The sequence below is a fragment of the Hippopotamus amphibius genome, chromosome 16 (assembly GCF_030028045.1).
Source record: "Hippopotamus amphibius kiboko isolate mHipAmp2 chromosome 16, mHipAmp2.hap2, whole genome shotgun sequence".
NCBI classification, from domain to species: Eukaryota; Metazoa; Chordata; class Mammalia; order Artiodactyla; family Hippopotamidae; genus Hippopotamus; species Hippopotamus amphibius.
Window position 1 is genome coordinate 50,881,361 of NC_080201.1, and position 16,286 is coordinate 50,897,646.

The following is a 16,286-nucleotide window of genomic DNA, read 5'->3' on the forward strand; positions in this document are numbered from 1 at the left end:
TCAAACATGTGAGGCAGTGTGTAGACGAGCTTCCCAGCTACAGAAGAGGGTTTCTAGGAAGCTTGTGGGCATGGTCCTGCAGCAGCCTGATCTGAAAATAGCAAGAAGTCTAGAGGAAAGGTATGTCCCCGCATCCCAGCTTTATTGAGAGGAAATTGACATGTAACATTGTGTAAGTTTAAGTTGTACCCCATATAACTGATTCAAACTACCATGAGGGCGGGACTCTGTCTCTGAGCCCGCCCGTGTGTCTACCCACACCTACTCTTTTTCCTCCTAATAAACACTTCACTTGTTTTACAACTTTCCATTTCTGTGTGGACATTCATTTTCTGCAAAGCTGTATGGGCCAGGGCCTCGTCACTGGCCACTGGTCTAGTGGCTAGAATTCAGCACTCTCACTGCCTCGGCCTGACTTCAATCTCTGGCCGGGAACCAAAATCCTGCTTTCGAGCCACTGCAGGCCAAGGTCCCCCAACATCAGTTGTACCTAGGTTTACGGTATTTCTGTTATAAAACTTATCAACAGGAAAATTAAGTCGGTATGTTAATATTTTCATATTTTCATGATGAAATAGAGATAAATGGGACAAAAGCTTTTGGGTATACATTTTAAGAATAATTAGGAGATCAACTCGATGATTGATGATGACCTAGAGGTGTGGGATAGGGAGGGTGGGAGGGAGGCTCAAGAGGGAGGGGATGGGGGATATATGTATAAATACAGCTGATTCACTTTGTTGTACAGTGGAAACTGGCACAACATTGTAAAGTTACTACACTCCAATAAAGATCGGGAAAAAAAGAATAAGAAAAACAATAATTAGGTTTTATGGTAAGTCTACTTAAAAACAGTCCAGAATTTTAGTATCTTGAAAATTTCTGTTTTTTTTTTTAATTTAAAACTTTAAGAAAATTTTTGGCTGCACTGCCCAGCTTGCAAGATCTTACTCCCCTGACCAGGGATCAAACCGTGGCCCTTGCCATGAAGTATGGAGTCCTAACCACCGGACCGTCAGGGAAATGCCTAAGATAAGTTACATTATGGAAATTCATTGAATGTCTACATCATACTGAACCATTAGTTGCTAAAGAATCTATGTTTACCTACATTTGATCTCTTATATAGAGAGACAATGTTTGGGACTACTGATAAATATATTTTGGTTATACTGAAAATTTGTATATGAAATGGCATATATTTCTAGAAATTAATTTTAAAAATGGGACCCTGAGAAGAGTTTCATGCAAGGTCATGATTTCGGGTGGCCTCGGCCTGCAGCGGCTTGAAGCAGGAATTCCCCCAAAGAGACAAAAAGGAGTGAAACGTGTGTATTAGGAGGAAAAAGGGTACATGTGAATAGACTCACACTGGCAGACTGAGAGAGAGAATCTCACACTCAAGGTAGTTTGAATCACTTACATGGGGCATTTCTTCTGGGTTTCCTTTGGCCGATCATCTTGATTTGCCTGGTTCTGAGTCCATATTTGGTTTATCTCAGGAGGCTCCCCTGTGTGTTGGGGGGTCTTTTAGCCAAGAAGGACTCTAGCCAAGAGGCCTGTGGGTCAGATGGCATCACTTACTGTAGGTAACACCTCCTCCCTTTTGACCTCTGAGGAGCCTTTCTGCACACGTGTAGTCGGCAAGGTCTCCTTGACCTTGATAATGAGAAAGAGATGGTCTCTTTCTCTCTCATCTGGGAAGGGTTCAGCTTCTCCTCCCTCCTGCTATTATCTTTGTCTTGGAGTGCCCGTCCACAGGGGACAAACTCCAGCTGTTCAGTGTGGGGCCCATCTATCTTCGGCCTCAGTCAAGACTAAGAGTACATGAAATTTAATTAAATAAATGTATGTTAATAGTAAAGGTGAAATGGTGCAAAACTAGAATTTGGTTTTCTTTTGGTTTACCAGAGTGGTAAAAGGACAAAGGTTTCTTGAAATAGTGATGCTTTTGAGAACAGATTGCAAAGTTTCTTCACCTCTTAAGAAATCTGTTGCAATGTTCTGCATTTGCCTTCAAAATCTTCTACTGTCACTTTGGTTAAGTGAGTAAATAGTGTCATAACAAGTGTACCCCACTAATGCAATGTAAAATAACAGGAGAAACTTTTAGGGGGCGGGTGAAGGATACATGGGAACTTTGTGCCATCTGCTCAGTTATCTGTAAACCTAAAACTGCTCTAAGAATATCTACTAAACAAAAACGTGTCCAGCTTGATTACCATGGAATGAATGTTTCCCAAAGAGACCATAGTGAATGCAGCGGCCTTGGCTCCTGCTGGCTAATCCCCGAAATTGGCTGTAAAAATGATGTCTCACTTCGTTGTTCTTTGCAAAATTCAGTTTGATCAGGGACCTCCTGTCTAATTTCTGGAGGAAGGTACAATAACCCTTCAATAATAACAGTATATACGTGAGTGATAGGAAGCAATGCTTAGACACTAAAGCTGGATGAAAAAAGAGAAGGTGAAAAATTGTCTGAACATCTAAGCCTATGCGACTATAAACAGGAAAGCCGTAAAGCTGCAGATGCTGACCTAAGGAGGCCCCAAGGCATAGCCATCAACCAGGATAGGAGCAGCTGCAGAACGCATGGACAGGGTGGTCTTGTCTGCGTAACCTGCCTTCTAGCCAGCCTCTAAGTGAGTACAGGTTTGCAGACACAGGAACACACTACCCTGTGCTCAATGGCTGGAGTGTAAGCCCACAGGCAGGAGGTGTGTTTTATACAGCTGTAATATAAAACACTTTTTCAGGAGTAAGCGTAGATTACTTCTGAAATTGAACAACAAAAGTATTTCTAGAGAGTAGATTGGTGGTTGCCAGAGGTGGTGAGTGGGGTAGGAGGCGCAATGGCTGAAGGTGGTCAAAAGGTCCAAACTTCCAGGTATAAAATAAGCCCTGGGGGATAGAATGTACAGCATGGAGACTATAGTTGATAAGAATATATTGTATATTTGACAGTTGCTATGAGAACATCTTTAAAATTGTCATCCCAAGAAAAAAATGTATACCTGGGTATGGTGATGGATATGAACTAGACTTGGTACAGTGGTCATTTTGTAATATATGCAATTTCCAAAGTATTATATTGAACACCTAAACCAATATGTCAGTTATCGCAAAACTTTTAAGACAGAGAAGAAAACAAAACACAAAGGTATTGTTTTAACTGCATGCTGGATACACAGGAGTTTATTCCGTTGTATGAACAAGGAAGAAAAATAAAGCATTTAAAGGTGGGGGTGACCTGGACCCCCAAGCCCCACAGTCTTCTTCTTTTTTCCCCCGAACTGTGCCTTCACTTATTCTCACATACTCGGACTTCTTCAAATCAGGTTACAGGATTGCGACAAGGCTGTCTCCAACGCAGAGGTTCTTCTTGAAGTACTTTCTTCACGAAACTATTCTCTACTGGTACACTTATCACAACCAAGTTCTCGTATCAGAGGGTTGATAACTGCAGACGCAGTCAGAGTTATACTCAATGTTAACATATCAGCATCCATCCTCTGAGGATCCCGCCAATATTCCGCATCAAACGCCGCCTCCCTTGCTCCCCAGGGTTCCACAAACCCCCTGCGCCGTCCTTCCAGCTCCGGAATTCGGCCAGGAGCAAGCGCGAAGTGCTCCAGGAAGCGGCGCACGCCCTGCTGGTAAACTCTCATGGCCTCAAAATGCTGAGGGAGGAGGAGATTCGGCACGAAAGCCAGGCCTGGGCCGTTGCCGGGCCTGGGCCGGGGTCTGGCCTCAGCACCCTCTCCCTCCGCGGGCTCCGCCAACACTCTGGCGACCGCTGCCACGCGGGCTTCCCTGGCCGCCGCCACTGGACCTTCCCGAGGTGCCGCCATCGGACCTTCCCTGGCCGCCGCCGTCGCACGGTCGCTGGCCTCCACAGGCTGCGCCGGGGCCGCCGCCCGCCGCCCGCCGCCTACCTCCGCCTGCGGGACGTCGCCGTGGTCATTCGCCGCGCCCGCCGGCGGGACACTGCTGTCTGCGGGCAGCTCGGACATCTCGGACCGCGGGGTCAGCTCGGCCGCCCTCACAAAACCTGGCAAACCGGTACGGCGCGATTAGTGGTGTGCACGGAAATGCGCGTGCGTCAGCGCTGTGCACGCGGGTCCACGCTGCGTGTGGAAACCCACGTGCAGGACCAAAGGGGCCGCGGCTCAACGTAAGAGCATGGCGCATGCGTCCTCCCCGCGCGCGCCTGCGAGCTTCCAGGTGCCACCTAGCGGCGGGAAGTGCCGGCACACCTGAAACTTTCCCCAGATTGTCTGAGGGCGGAGCCGAGCCGTGTGTTGCATTTCCACCAGTTGAATGTGTCCAAGCAAAGTCGCACAAGGTCGCTTCCGGTTGGCTTTCCCAAGATGACATCCTAGGATGCCTCTCCCTAAGTTTCTTGTTCTCCAGTGATTATAATGCCACCTCTATTATATACCAAGATAATCTAGGTTCATGGGTTACTTTGGGGGTAGGGTGGGGTCCTTTGTTCTTTTCCATTTATTATTTGTGTATTTTCTTAAAATTCTCTTAACTACTAAAGCTTTATAATAACATTCCTGTGTTATTTTAAAATGGCTTTGGCTATTCTTCGACATTTATTTATTTATTTGGTGCGCCCTGCCCCCTTGTGGGATGCTGGTTCCCGGACTAGGGATGCAACCCGTGCCCCCTGCAGTGGAAGCGGGCAGTCCCAGCCACTGGACCCCGAAGGAATTCCCCTGGGCATCTATTTTTCTCTAAATCGTTTTTGTACAATGTAACATGCAGGAAAATGTACACAAAATATAAATATACAGCTGACTGATTTATGACAAAGTGAACGTCCATGTAACCACGACTCCTGTCCAGGAATTGCATATTTCTATCATCCCAGAATCCCCCCGCTTCTCACTACAGTCTCCTTTCTACCCTGAGGTAATCACTATACTGATATGTACACTAATCATTTCCTTGCTTGTTTTGGGGTTTTTTGTTTTTGTTTTTGTTTTTTTTTTGGTTTGTTTGTTTGTTTGTTTGCTTGTTTTGGCTGCGTTGGGTAGTCGGGTCTCTGCTTAGGCATTTTTTTCCCTAGTTGCAGAGAGCAGGGGCTAGTCTTCATTGCTATGTACTGGCTTCTCATTGTGGTGGCTTCTCTTGTTGTGGAGCACCGGCTCTGTGTGTCTGGGCTTCAGTAATTGTGACTTGTGTGCTCAGTAGTTGTGGTGTGTGGCTTTAGTTGCTCTGCTATGTGTGGGCTCTTCCACCACTAGGGATCGAACCCCTGTCCCCTGCATTAGCAGGCAGATGCTTAACCACTGCAGCACCGGGGAAGTCCTCCTTGCTTTTCTTTCTGTTTTACTACCTAGGGGTACATTCCTGATACTGTAGTTTAATTTTGCTTGCTTTTTTGAATTTTACATACTCTTGTGTCTGCTTTCTTTTGCACATTATTTTTATGAGATTCACCTATGGTTTTCATTGTGGTTATAAATAGTTCGTTTTCTTGATAGATCCATGTTCATTACCATTATTTGCATGTGTCCCATAATATTACAACATTCATTTAAATAGTGACTGTCTAGTTACTTTTTACTTATTCTAATTAACGTGAGAAACATCATGTAAGGAAATTCCACCCTTGATTTTGCTGGTGATGACCCCCATCGTGATGCCATGATTCATGGGCATCAGCAAATAACTCCAGTGACTCATTGTTCTCTGCCCTGTCAGGAGGAGCTAGGCATTAGGTCATGTACGGATCATGAGGTTGCATTTTTGTTTTCCTGGTCCAAGTACCACATGTATAAAACACAACATCCAGCCTTCCTGCTGCTTCAAACACAGCTTCCCCCCAGCATCTTTGCAATCACTGTGTGGCTCCTTTAAGGCAGCGCCCAGGCTAGTTTGGAGACCAAAGGTCCATTGCTCCAACCCTGAGCCTGCCTGGGAAATCACAAATATTTAATAGAATTCCTAGGCTTCTGTAATAACTTACATGAAGCGAAGGGGAACTAGAAATTGTAGTAATTTGGTGTAATCCTCTGGAGGCAGATATCATCCTGCCTTTTGACCCTCCCATTATCCAGAGACAGGAATAGCTCTAAACAAAATTATGGTGTATTAAACAGAAGTGCTCATGTGGGGAGACGAAAGGAAAAATTTGAGACAGCTTCCAGGTTAGCTATTGCTCCCAAGACTGTTCCTGTGTAGCGGCTGCAGCATCTTTGTCTCTGACTCACTGCCAGCATTTCAGAATCATCGGAGGACAGTTTCAGTCATGCTGCAGACTCAACAATTAAGGGAGCTGATATCAGGGGCTCCACGCTGGTATATTTTTACGGGAAAACATAGAGAATTTAAACCCATGGTCATACACTTAACATTTTAAAAGAGGAGATGAATATGGAATCTAGACAAATGGTATTGATGAATCTAGTGGCAGGGCAGGAACAGAGAGACAGGTGTAGAGAACGGACTTGAGGACATGGAGGGTGGGGAATGGGAGGCTGGGACGTAGTGAGAGCATAGCACTGACATGTATGCACTACCAAATGTAATACAGATAGCTACTGGGAAGCTGCCGCATAGCACAGGGAGATGAGCTCCATGCTTTGTGACAACCGAGAAGGGTGGGATGGAGATGGTGGGAGGAAGCTCAAGAGGGAGGGAATGTGGGGATATATGTATACATATAGCTGATTCACTTTGTTGTACAGCAAAAAGTAACCCAACACTGTAAAGCAATTAAACTCCAATAAAGATGAAAGAAAAGAGGAGGTGAAGAGTTTTGTAAGGAAAGGGACGGAATCTGCTTCTCCCAAAGGCTGCCAAAGCCTGTAATAAATAGCACTGGTGGGAAATTTGTCCTTACTGTGAACGAAGATGTCCTTTAAAGGATGCATACCCATGTTGACCTAAATCAGTAATTTTATGGCTATGGGATGAAACCACAACTCAGAATCTGCACCTGGCTTAAGAGAATTGGGGGAATCATGATGTCATTCTTGCCTCTTTATTACCCCTGAGTATCCTAGGCCTTACATCTGCTCTCTCGATGGGCTTGAGCTGGCTTAATGGTAGATACAGGTAGGTACAGATTTGCCTCTCTCTCCCGAGATATTTAATGCTGCCGTGAGGGCTAAACATGATGTTACAAGCCTTGTCTCTTTTCCCAAGACTGCTACTGTGCTAGATTCATTCCAATTCTCCATCCTCTCTGTTTCTACACCCTTTGTAATATGAGTTTGCAGCTCTTCCCATCAAGAGGTAGCTTCTTTTCCTCCATCCCTTGAATCTGAGCTGGCCTTGTGCCTTGCTTTGACCAATAGGATGTGGCAGAAATGATAGTGTATCTGTTTTGAGACTGGGCCTCGAGAGGCATTTCGTGCTTCCGTTCTCTCTTAGACTCTTGTCTCAACCATGGGAACAACTGTGGAGCAGTTTGCTGGATGGTGGAAGGCAATTTGGGACTGAAGAGAGTGGTCTGAGACAAGGCATTCAAGATCAGTCAGTCCTGGGAATTCCCTGGCGGTCTTGTGGGTAGGACCCGGTGCTTTCATTGCTGGGGTGCGGGTTCAACCTCTGGTTGGCTCGGGGGGGGAAGATCAGTCAGTCCCCAGCTGAGCTAGCAGTTGACTTTTAGGCTCATAGACTAAATAAATGCTTGATGTGATTTGCCATGCAACGTTATTGTAGCAATAGATAACTGCTCCAGAAATTGGTATCAGGAGTTGGGTAGTGCCCTAAGGAAAACTAAAAGACGTAGGGAAAACAGTGAGGAAATGTTATCAGAACAGAAAATATGATAACTCATGTTATGATGTAGTGAAACAATAGGCAGGCTGTCCCCTGTGATTACCCAGAAATAGAACTAGAAACAGACATAGAAAGTATTTGCCTAAGGAGATACCCAGGCATAATGCGGATTACTCACCAATGAGTATGATAAGGTGTAGCAAAAAAGGTTGACCTATAGGAGGAATTGGCTGACTTTCCAGAAGAATGGAGAGGAAACATAGAGGGACTATGACTTGCTAGGTTGGGAAAGAAAGGGTCTTCTCACATCCAGTCTCTCCAACCACAAAAGATTGTCAATGTCAAAAACAGCCTGTGAGTATAAATCAGATTAAAGGTGTGCTTTATGACCTTTTGTTAAAGGGTCAAACATGTGAGGCAGTGTGTAGACGAGCTTCCCAGCTACAGAAGAGGGTTTCTAGGAAGCTTGTGGGCATGGTCCTGCAGCAGCCTGATCTGAAAATAGCAAGAAGTCTAGAGGAAAGGTATGTCCCCGCATCCCAGCTTTATTGAGAGGAAATTGACATGTAACATTGTGTAAGTTTAAGTTGTACCCCATATAACTGATTCAAACTACCATGAGGGCGGGACTCTGTCTCTGAGCCCGCCCGTGTGTCTACCCACACCTACTCTTTTTCCTCCTAATAAACACTTCACTTGTTTTACAACTTTCCATTTCTGTGTGGACATTCATTTTCTGCAAAGCTGTATGGGCCAGGGCCTCGTCACTGGCCACTGGTCTAGTGGCTAGAATTCAGCACTCTCACTGCCTCGGCCTGACTTCAATCTCTGGCCGGGAACCAAAATCCTGCTTTCGAGCCACTGCAGGCCAAGGTCCCCCAACATCAGTTGTACCTAGGTTTACGGTATTTCTGTTATAAAACTTATCAACAGGAAAATTAAGTCGGTATGTTAATATTTTCATATTTTCATGATGAAATAGAGATAAATGGGACAAAAGCTTTTGGGTATACATTTTAAGAATAATTAGGAGATCAACTCGATGATTGATGATGACCTAGAGGTGTGGGATAGGGAGGGTGGGAGGGAGGCTCAAGAGGGAGGGGATGGGGGATATATGTATAAATACAGCTGATTCACTTTGTTGTACAGTGGAAACTGGCACAACATTGTAAAGTTACTACACTCCAATAAAGATCGGGAAAAAAAGAATAAGAAAAACAATAATTAGGTTTTATGGTAAGTCTACTTAAAAACAGTCCAGAATTTTAGTATCTTGAAAATTTCTGTTTTTTTTTTTTAATTTAAAACTTTAAGAAAATTTTTGGCTGCACTGCCCAGCTTGCAAGATCTTACTCCCCTGACCAGGGATCAAACCGTGGCCCTTGCCATGAAGTATGGAGTCCTAACCACCGGACCGTCAGGGAAATGCCTAAGATAAGTTACATTATGGAAATTCATTGAATGTCTACATCATACTGAACCATTAGTTGCTAAAGAATCTATGTTTACCTACATTTGATCTCTTATATAGAGAGACAATGTTTGGGACTACTGATAAATATATTTTGGTTATACTGAAAATTTGTATATGAAATGGCATATATTTCTAGAAATTAATTTTAAAAATGGGACCCTGAGAAGAGTTTCATGCAAGGTCATGATTTCGGGTGGCCTCGGCCTGCAGCGGCTTGAAGCAGGAATTCCCCCAAAGAGACAAAAAGGAGTGAAACGTGTGTATTAGGAGGAAAAAGGGTACATGTGAATAGACTCACACTGGCAGACTGAGAGAGAGAATCTCACACTCAAGGTAGTTTGAATCACTTACATGGGGCATTTCTTCTGGGTTTCCTTTGGCCGATCATCTTGATTTGCCTGGTTCTGAGTCCATATTTGGTTTATCTCAGGAGGCTCCCCTGTGTGTTGGGGGGTCTTTTAGCCAAGATGGACTCTAGCCAAGAGGCCTGTGGGTCAGATGGCATCACTTACTGTAGGTAACACCTCCTCCCTTTTGACCTCTGAGGAGCCTTTCTGCACACGTGTAGTCGGCAAGGTCTCCTTGACCTTGATAATGAGAAAGAGATGGTCTCTTTCTCTCTCATCTGGGAAGGGTTCAGCTTCTCCTCCCTCCTGCTATTATCTTTGTCTTGGAGTGCCCGTCCACAGGGGACAAACTCCAGCTGTTCAGTGTGGGGCCCATCTATCTTCGGCCTCAGTCAAGACTAAGAGTACATGAAATTTAATTAAATAAATGTATGTTAATAGTAAAGGTGAAATGGTGCAAAACTAGAATTTGGTTTTCTTTTGGTTTACCAGAGTGGTAAAAGGACAAAGGTTTCTTGAAATAGTGATGCTTTTGAGAACAGATTGCAAAGTTTCTTCACCTCTTAAGAAATCTGTTGCAATGTTCTGCATTTGCCTTCAAAATCTTCTACTGTCACTTTGGTTAAGTGAGTAAATAGTGTCATAACAAGTGTACCCCACTAATGCAATGTAAAATAACAGGAGAAACTTTTAGGGGGCGGGTGAAGGATACATGGGAACTTTGTGCCATCTGCTCAGTTATCTGTAAACCTAAAACTGCTCTAAGAATATCTACTAAACAAAAACGTGTCCAGCTTGATTACCATGGAATGAATGTTTCCCAAAGAGACCATAGTGAATGCAGCGGCCTTGGCTCCTGCTGGCTAATCCCCGAAATTGGCTGTAAAAATGATGTCTCACTTCGTTGTTCTTTGCAAAATTCAGTTTGATCAGGGACCTCCTGTCTAATTTCTGGAGGAAGGTACAATAACCCTTCAATAATAACAGTATATACGTGAGTGATAGGAAGCAATGCTTAGACACTAAAGCTGGATGAAAAAAGAGAAGGTGAAAAATTGTCTGAACATCTAAGCCTATGCGACTATAAACAGGAAAGCCGTAAAGCTGCAGATGCTGACCTAAGGAGGCCCCAAGGCATAGCCATCAACCAGGATAGGAGCAGCTGCAGAACGCATGGACAGGGTGGTCTTGTCTGCGTAACCTGCCTTCTAGCCAGCCTCTAAGTGAGTACAGGTTTGCAGACACAGGAACACACTACCCTGTGCTCAATGGCTGGAGTGTAAGCCCACAGGCAGGAGGTGTGTTTTATACAGCTGTAATATAAAACACTTTTTCAGGAGTAAGCGTAGATTACTTCTGAAATTGAACAACAAAAGTATTTCTAGAGAGTAGATTGGTGGTTGCCAGAGGTGGTGAGTGGGGTAGGAGGCGCAATGGCTGAAGGTGGTCAAAAGGTCCAAACTTCCAGGTATAAAATAAGCCCTGGGGGATAGAATGTACAGCATGGAGACTATAGTTGATAAGAATATATTGTATATTTGACAGTTGCTATGAGAACATCTTTAAAATTGTCATCCCAAGAAAAAAATGTATACCTGGGTATGGTGATGGATATGAACTAGACTTGGTACAGTGGTCATTTTGTAATATATGCAATTTCCAAAGTATTATATTGAACACCTAAACCAATATGTCAGTTATCGCAAAACTTTTAAGACAGAGAAGAAAACAAAACACAAAGGTATTGTTTTAACTGCATGCTGGATACACAGGAGTTTATTCCGTTGTATGAACAAGGAAGAAAAATAAAGCATTTAAAGGTGGGGGTGACCTGGACCCCCAAGCCCCACAGTCTTCTTCTTTTTTCCCCCGAACTGTGCCTTCACTTATTCTCACATACTCGGACTTCTTCAAATCAGGTTACAGGATTGCGACAAGGCTGTCTCCAACGCAGAGGTTCTTCTTGAAGTACTTTCTTCACGAAACTATTCTCTACTGGTACACTTATCACAACCAAGTTCTCGTATCAGAGGGTTGATAACTGCAGACGCAGTCAGAGTTATACTCAATGTTAACATATCAGCATCCATCCTCTGAGGATCCCGCCGATATTCCGCATCAAACGCCGCCTCCCTTGCTCCCCAGGGTTCCACAAACCCCCTGCGGCGTCCTTCCAGCTCCGGAATTCGGCCAGGAGCAAGCGCGAAGTGCTCCAGGAAGCGGCGCACGCCCTGCTGGTAAACTCTCATGGCCTCAAAATGCTGAGGGAGGAGGAGATTCGGCACGAAAGCCAGGCCTGGGCCGTTGCCGGGCCTGGGCCGGGGTCTGGCCTCAGCACCCTCTCCCTCCGCGGGCTCCGCCAACACTCTGGCGACCGCTGCCACGCGGGCTTCCCTGGCCGCCGCCACTGGACCTTCCCGAGGTGCCGCCATCGGACCTTCCCTGGCCGCCGCCGTCGCACGGTCGCTGGCCTCCACAGGCTGCGCCGGGGCCGCCGCCCGCCGCCCGCCGCCTACCTCCGCCTGCGGGACGTCGCCGTGGTCATTCGCCGCGCCCGCCGGCGGGACACTGCTGTCTGCGGGCAGCTCGGACATCTCGGACCGCGGGGTCAGCTCGGCCGCCCTCACAAAACCTGGCAAACCGGTACGGCGCGATTAGTGGTGTGCACGGAAATGCGCGTGCGTCAGCGCTGTGCACGCGGGTCCACGCTGCGTGTGGAAACCCACGTGCAGGACCAAAGGGGCCGCGGCTCAACGTAAGAGCACGGCGCATGCGTCCTCCCCGCGCGCCTGCGAGCTTCCAGGTGCCACCTAGCGGCGGGAAGTGCCGGCACACCTGAAACTTTCCCCAGATTGTCTGAGGGCGGAGCCGAGCCGTGTGTTGCATTTCCACCAGTTGAATGTGTCCAAGCAAAGTCGCACAAGGTCGCTTCCGGTTGGCTTTCCCAAGATGACATCCTAGGATGCCTCTCCCTAAGTTTCTTGTTCTCCAGTGATTATAATGCCACCTCTATTATATACCAAGATAATCTAGGTTCATGGGTTACTTTGGGGGTAGGGTGGGGTCCTTTGTTCTTTTCCATTTATTATTTGTGTATTTTCTTAAAATTCTCTTAACTACTAAAGCTTTATAATAACATTCCTGTGTTATTTTAAAATGGCTTTGGCTATTCTTCGACATTTATTTATTTATTTGGTGCGCCCTGCCCCCTTGTGGGATGCTGGTTCCCGGACTAGGGATGCAACCCGTGCCCCCTGCAGTGGAAGCGGGCAGTCCCAGCCACTGGACCCCGAAGGAATTCCCCTGGGCATCTATTTTTCTCTAAATCGTTTTTGTACAATGTAACATGCAGGAAAATGTACACAAAATATAAATATACAGCTGACTGATTTATGACAAAGTGAACGTCCATGTAACCACGACTCCTGTCCAGGAATTGCATATTTCTATCATCCCAGAATCCCCCCGCTTCTCACTACAGTCTCCTTTCTACCCTGAGGTAATCACTATACTGATATGTACACTAATCATTTCCTTGCTTGTTTTGGGGTTTTTTGTTTTTGTTTTTTTTTTTTTTTGGTTTGTTTGTTTGTTTGTTTGCTTGTTTTGGCTGCGTTGGGTAGTCGGGTCTCTGCTTAGGCATTTTTTTCCCTAGTTGCAGAGAGCAGGGGCTAGTCTTCATTGCTATGTACTGGCTTCTCATTGTGGTGGCTTCTCTTGTTGTGGAGCACCGGCTCTGTGTGTCTGGGCTTCAGTAATTGTGACTTGTGTGCTCAGTAGTTGTGGTGTGTGGCTTTAGTTGCTCTGCTATGTGTGGGCTCTTCCACCACTAGGGATCGAACCCCTGTCCCCTGCATTAGCAGGCAGATGCTTAACCACTGCAGCACCGGGGAAGTCCTCCTTGCTTTTCTTTCTGTTTTACTACCTAGGGGTACATTCCTGATACTGTAGTTTAATTTTGCTTGCTTTTTTGAATTTTACATACTCTTGTGTCTGCTTTCTTTTGCACATTATTTTTATGAGATTCACCTATGGTTTTCATTGTGGTTATAAATAGTTCGTTTTCTTGATAGATCCATGTTCATTACCATTATTTGCATGTGTCCCATAATATTACAACATTCATTTAAATAGTGACTGTCTAGTTACTTTTTACTTATTCTAATTAACGTGAGAAACATCATGTAAGGAAATTCCACCCTTGATTTTGCTGGTGATGACCCCCATCGTGATGCCATGATTCATGGGCATCAGCAAATAACTCCAGTGACTCATTGTTCTCTGCCCTGTCAGGAGGAGCTAGGCATTAGGTCATGTACGGATCATGAGGTTGCATTTTTGTTTTCCTGGTCCAAGTACCACATGTATAAAACACAACATCCAGCCTTCCTGCTGCTTCAAACACAGCTTCCCCCCAGCATCTTTGCAATCACTGTGTGGCTCCTTTAAGGCAGCGCCCAGGCTAGTTTGGAGACCAAAGGTCCATTGCTCCAACCCTGAGCCTGCCTGGGAAATCACAAATATTTAATAGAATTCCTAGGCTTCTGTAATAACTTACATGAAGCGAAGGGGAACTAGAAATTGTAGTAATTTGGTGTAATCCTCTGGAGGCAGATATCATCCTGCCTTTTGACCCTCCCATTATCCAGAGACAGGAATAGCTCTAAACAAAATTATGGTGTATTAAACAGAAGTGCTCATGTGGGGAGACGAAAGGAAAAATTTGAGACAGCTTCCAGGTTAGCTATTGCTCCCAAGACTGTTCCTGTGTAGCGGCTGCAGCATCTTTGTCTCTGACTCACTGCCAGCATTTCAGAATCATCGGAGGACAGTTTCAGTCATGCTGCAGACTCAACAATTAAGGGAGCTGATATCAGGGGCTCCACGCTGGTATATTTTTACGGGAAAACATAGAGAATTTAAACCCATGGTCATACACTTAACATTTTAAAAGAGGAGATGAATATGGAATCTAGACAAATGGTATTGATGAATCTAGTGGCAGGGCAGGAACAGAGAGACAGGTGTAGAGAACGGACTTGAGGACATGGAGGGTGGGGAATGGGAGGCTGGGACGTAGTGAGAGCATAGCACTGACATGTATGCACTACCAAATGTAATACAGATAGCTACTGGGAAGCTGCCGCATAGCACAGGGAGATGAGCTCCATGCTTTGTGACAACCGAGAAGGGTGGGATGGAGATGGTGGGAGGGAAGCTCAAGAGGGAGGGAATGTGGGGATATATGTATACATATAGCTGATTCACTTTGTTGTACAGCAAAAAGTAACCCAACACTGTAAAGCAATTAAACTCCAATAAAGATGAAAGAAAAGAGGAGGTGAAGAGTTTTGTAAGGAAAGGGACGGAATCTGCTTCTCCCAAAGGCTGCCAAAGCCTGTAATAAATAGCACTGGTGGGAAATTTGTCCTTACTGTGAACGAAGATGTCCTTTAAAGGATGCATACCCATGTTGACCTAAATCAGTAATTTTATGGCTATGGGATGAAACCACAACTCAGAATCTGCACCTGGCTTAAGAGAATTGGGGGAATCATGATGTCATTCTTGCCTCTTTATTACCCCTGAGTATCCTAGGCCTTACATCTGCTCTCTCGATGGGCTTGAGCTGGCTTAATGGTAGATACAGGTAGGTACAGATTTGCCTCTCTCTCCCGAGATATTTAATGCTGCCGTGAGGGCTAAACATGATGTTACAAGCCTTGTCTCTTTTCCCAAGACTGCTACTGTGCTAGATTCATTCCAATTCTCCATCCTCTCTGTTTCTACACCCTTTGTAATATGAGTTTGCAGCTCTTCCCATCAAGAGGTAGCTTCTTTTCCTCCATCCCTTGAATCTGAGCTGGCCTTGTGCCTTGCTTTGACCAATAGGATGTGGCAGAAATGATAGTGTATCTGTTTTGAGACTGGGCCTCGAGAGGCATTTCGTGCTTCCGTTCTCTCTTAGACTCTTGTCTCAACCATGGGAACAACTGTGGAGCAGTTTGCTGGATGGTGGAAGGCAATTTGGGACTGAAGAGAGTGGTCTGAGACAAGGCATTCAAGATCAGTCAGTCCTGGGAATTCCCTGGCGGTCTTGTGGGTAGGACCCGGTGCTTTCATTGCTGGGGTGCGGGTTCAACCTCTGGTTGGCTCAGGGGGGGAAGATCAGTCAGTCCCCAGCTGAGCTAGCAGTTGACTTTTAGGCTCATAGACTAAATAAATGCTTGATGTGATTTGCCATGCAACGTTATTGTAGCAATAGATAACTGCTCCAGAAATTGGTATCAGGAGTTGGGTAGTGCCCTAAGGAAAACTAAAAGACGTAGGGAAAACAGTGAGGAAATGTTATCAGAACAGAAAATATGATAACTCATGTTATGATGTAGTGAAACAATAGGCAGGCTGTCCCCTGTGATTACCCAGAAATAGAACTAGAAACAGACATAGAAAGTATTTGCCTAAGGAGATACCCAGGCATAATGCGGATTACTCACCAATGAGTATGATAAGGTGTAGCAAAAAAGGTTGACCTATAGGAGGAATTGGCTGACTTTCCAGAAGAATGGAGAGGAAACATAGAGGGACTATGACTTGCTAGGTTGGGAAAGAAAGGGTCTTCTCACATCCAGTCTCTCCAACCACAAAAGATTGTCAATGTCAAAAACAGCCTGTGAGTATAAATCAGATTAAAGGTGTGCTTTATGACCTTTTGTTAAAGG

General features: G+C 45.3%; 2 protein-coding genes across 2 annotated transcripts; both read right to left on the reverse strand.

The window, feature by feature from the left end:
* Nucleotides 1-3,404: 3,404 nt before the first annotated feature.
* LOC130838095 (EP300-interacting inhibitor of differentiation 2-like) lies at nt 3,405-6,893 on the reverse strand. Its single transcript, XM_057710865.1, has 3 exons — nt 6,857-6,893; nt 3,795-4,051; nt 3,405-3,680 (listed from the first exon to the last, which is right to left on the reverse strand). Exons 1-3 carry the CDS (start codon nt 6,891-6,893, stop codon nt 3,405-3,407), a joined length of 570 nt encoding a protein of 189 aa, XP_057566848.1.
* Nucleotides 6,894-11,549: 4,656 nt separating this feature from the next.
* On the reverse strand, nt 11,550-12,158 carry LOC130837922 (EP300-interacting inhibitor of differentiation 2-like). The gene has a single exon (XM_057710639.1). The coding sequence runs from the start codon at nt 12,156-12,158 to the stop codon at nt 11,550-11,552; it is 609 nt and encodes a 202-aa protein (XP_057566622.1).
* Between the last annotated feature and the right edge of the window lie 4,128 nt (nt 12,159-16,286).

Bases quoted from the DNA above. Each gene is read 5' to 3' on its own strand.
- LOC130838095 (XM_057710865.1), bottom strand. From the start codon at position 6,893: ATGGGTATGCATCCTTTAAAGGACATCTTCGTTCACA. The intron at 4,052-6,856 runs GTAAGGACAAAT...CCGGTTTGCCAG, and splicing joins AAAGGACATCTTCGTTCACA to GTTTTGTGAGGGCGGCCGAG. The intron at 3,681-3,794 runs GTCGCCAGAGTG...CTCCTCCCTCAG, and splicing joins GGGAAGCCCGCGTGGCAGCG to CATTTTGAGGCCATGAGAGT.
- LOC130837922 (XM_057710639.1), bottom strand. From the start codon at position 12,158: ATGTCCGAGCTGCCCGCAGACAGCAGTGTCCCGCCGGCGGGCGCGGCG.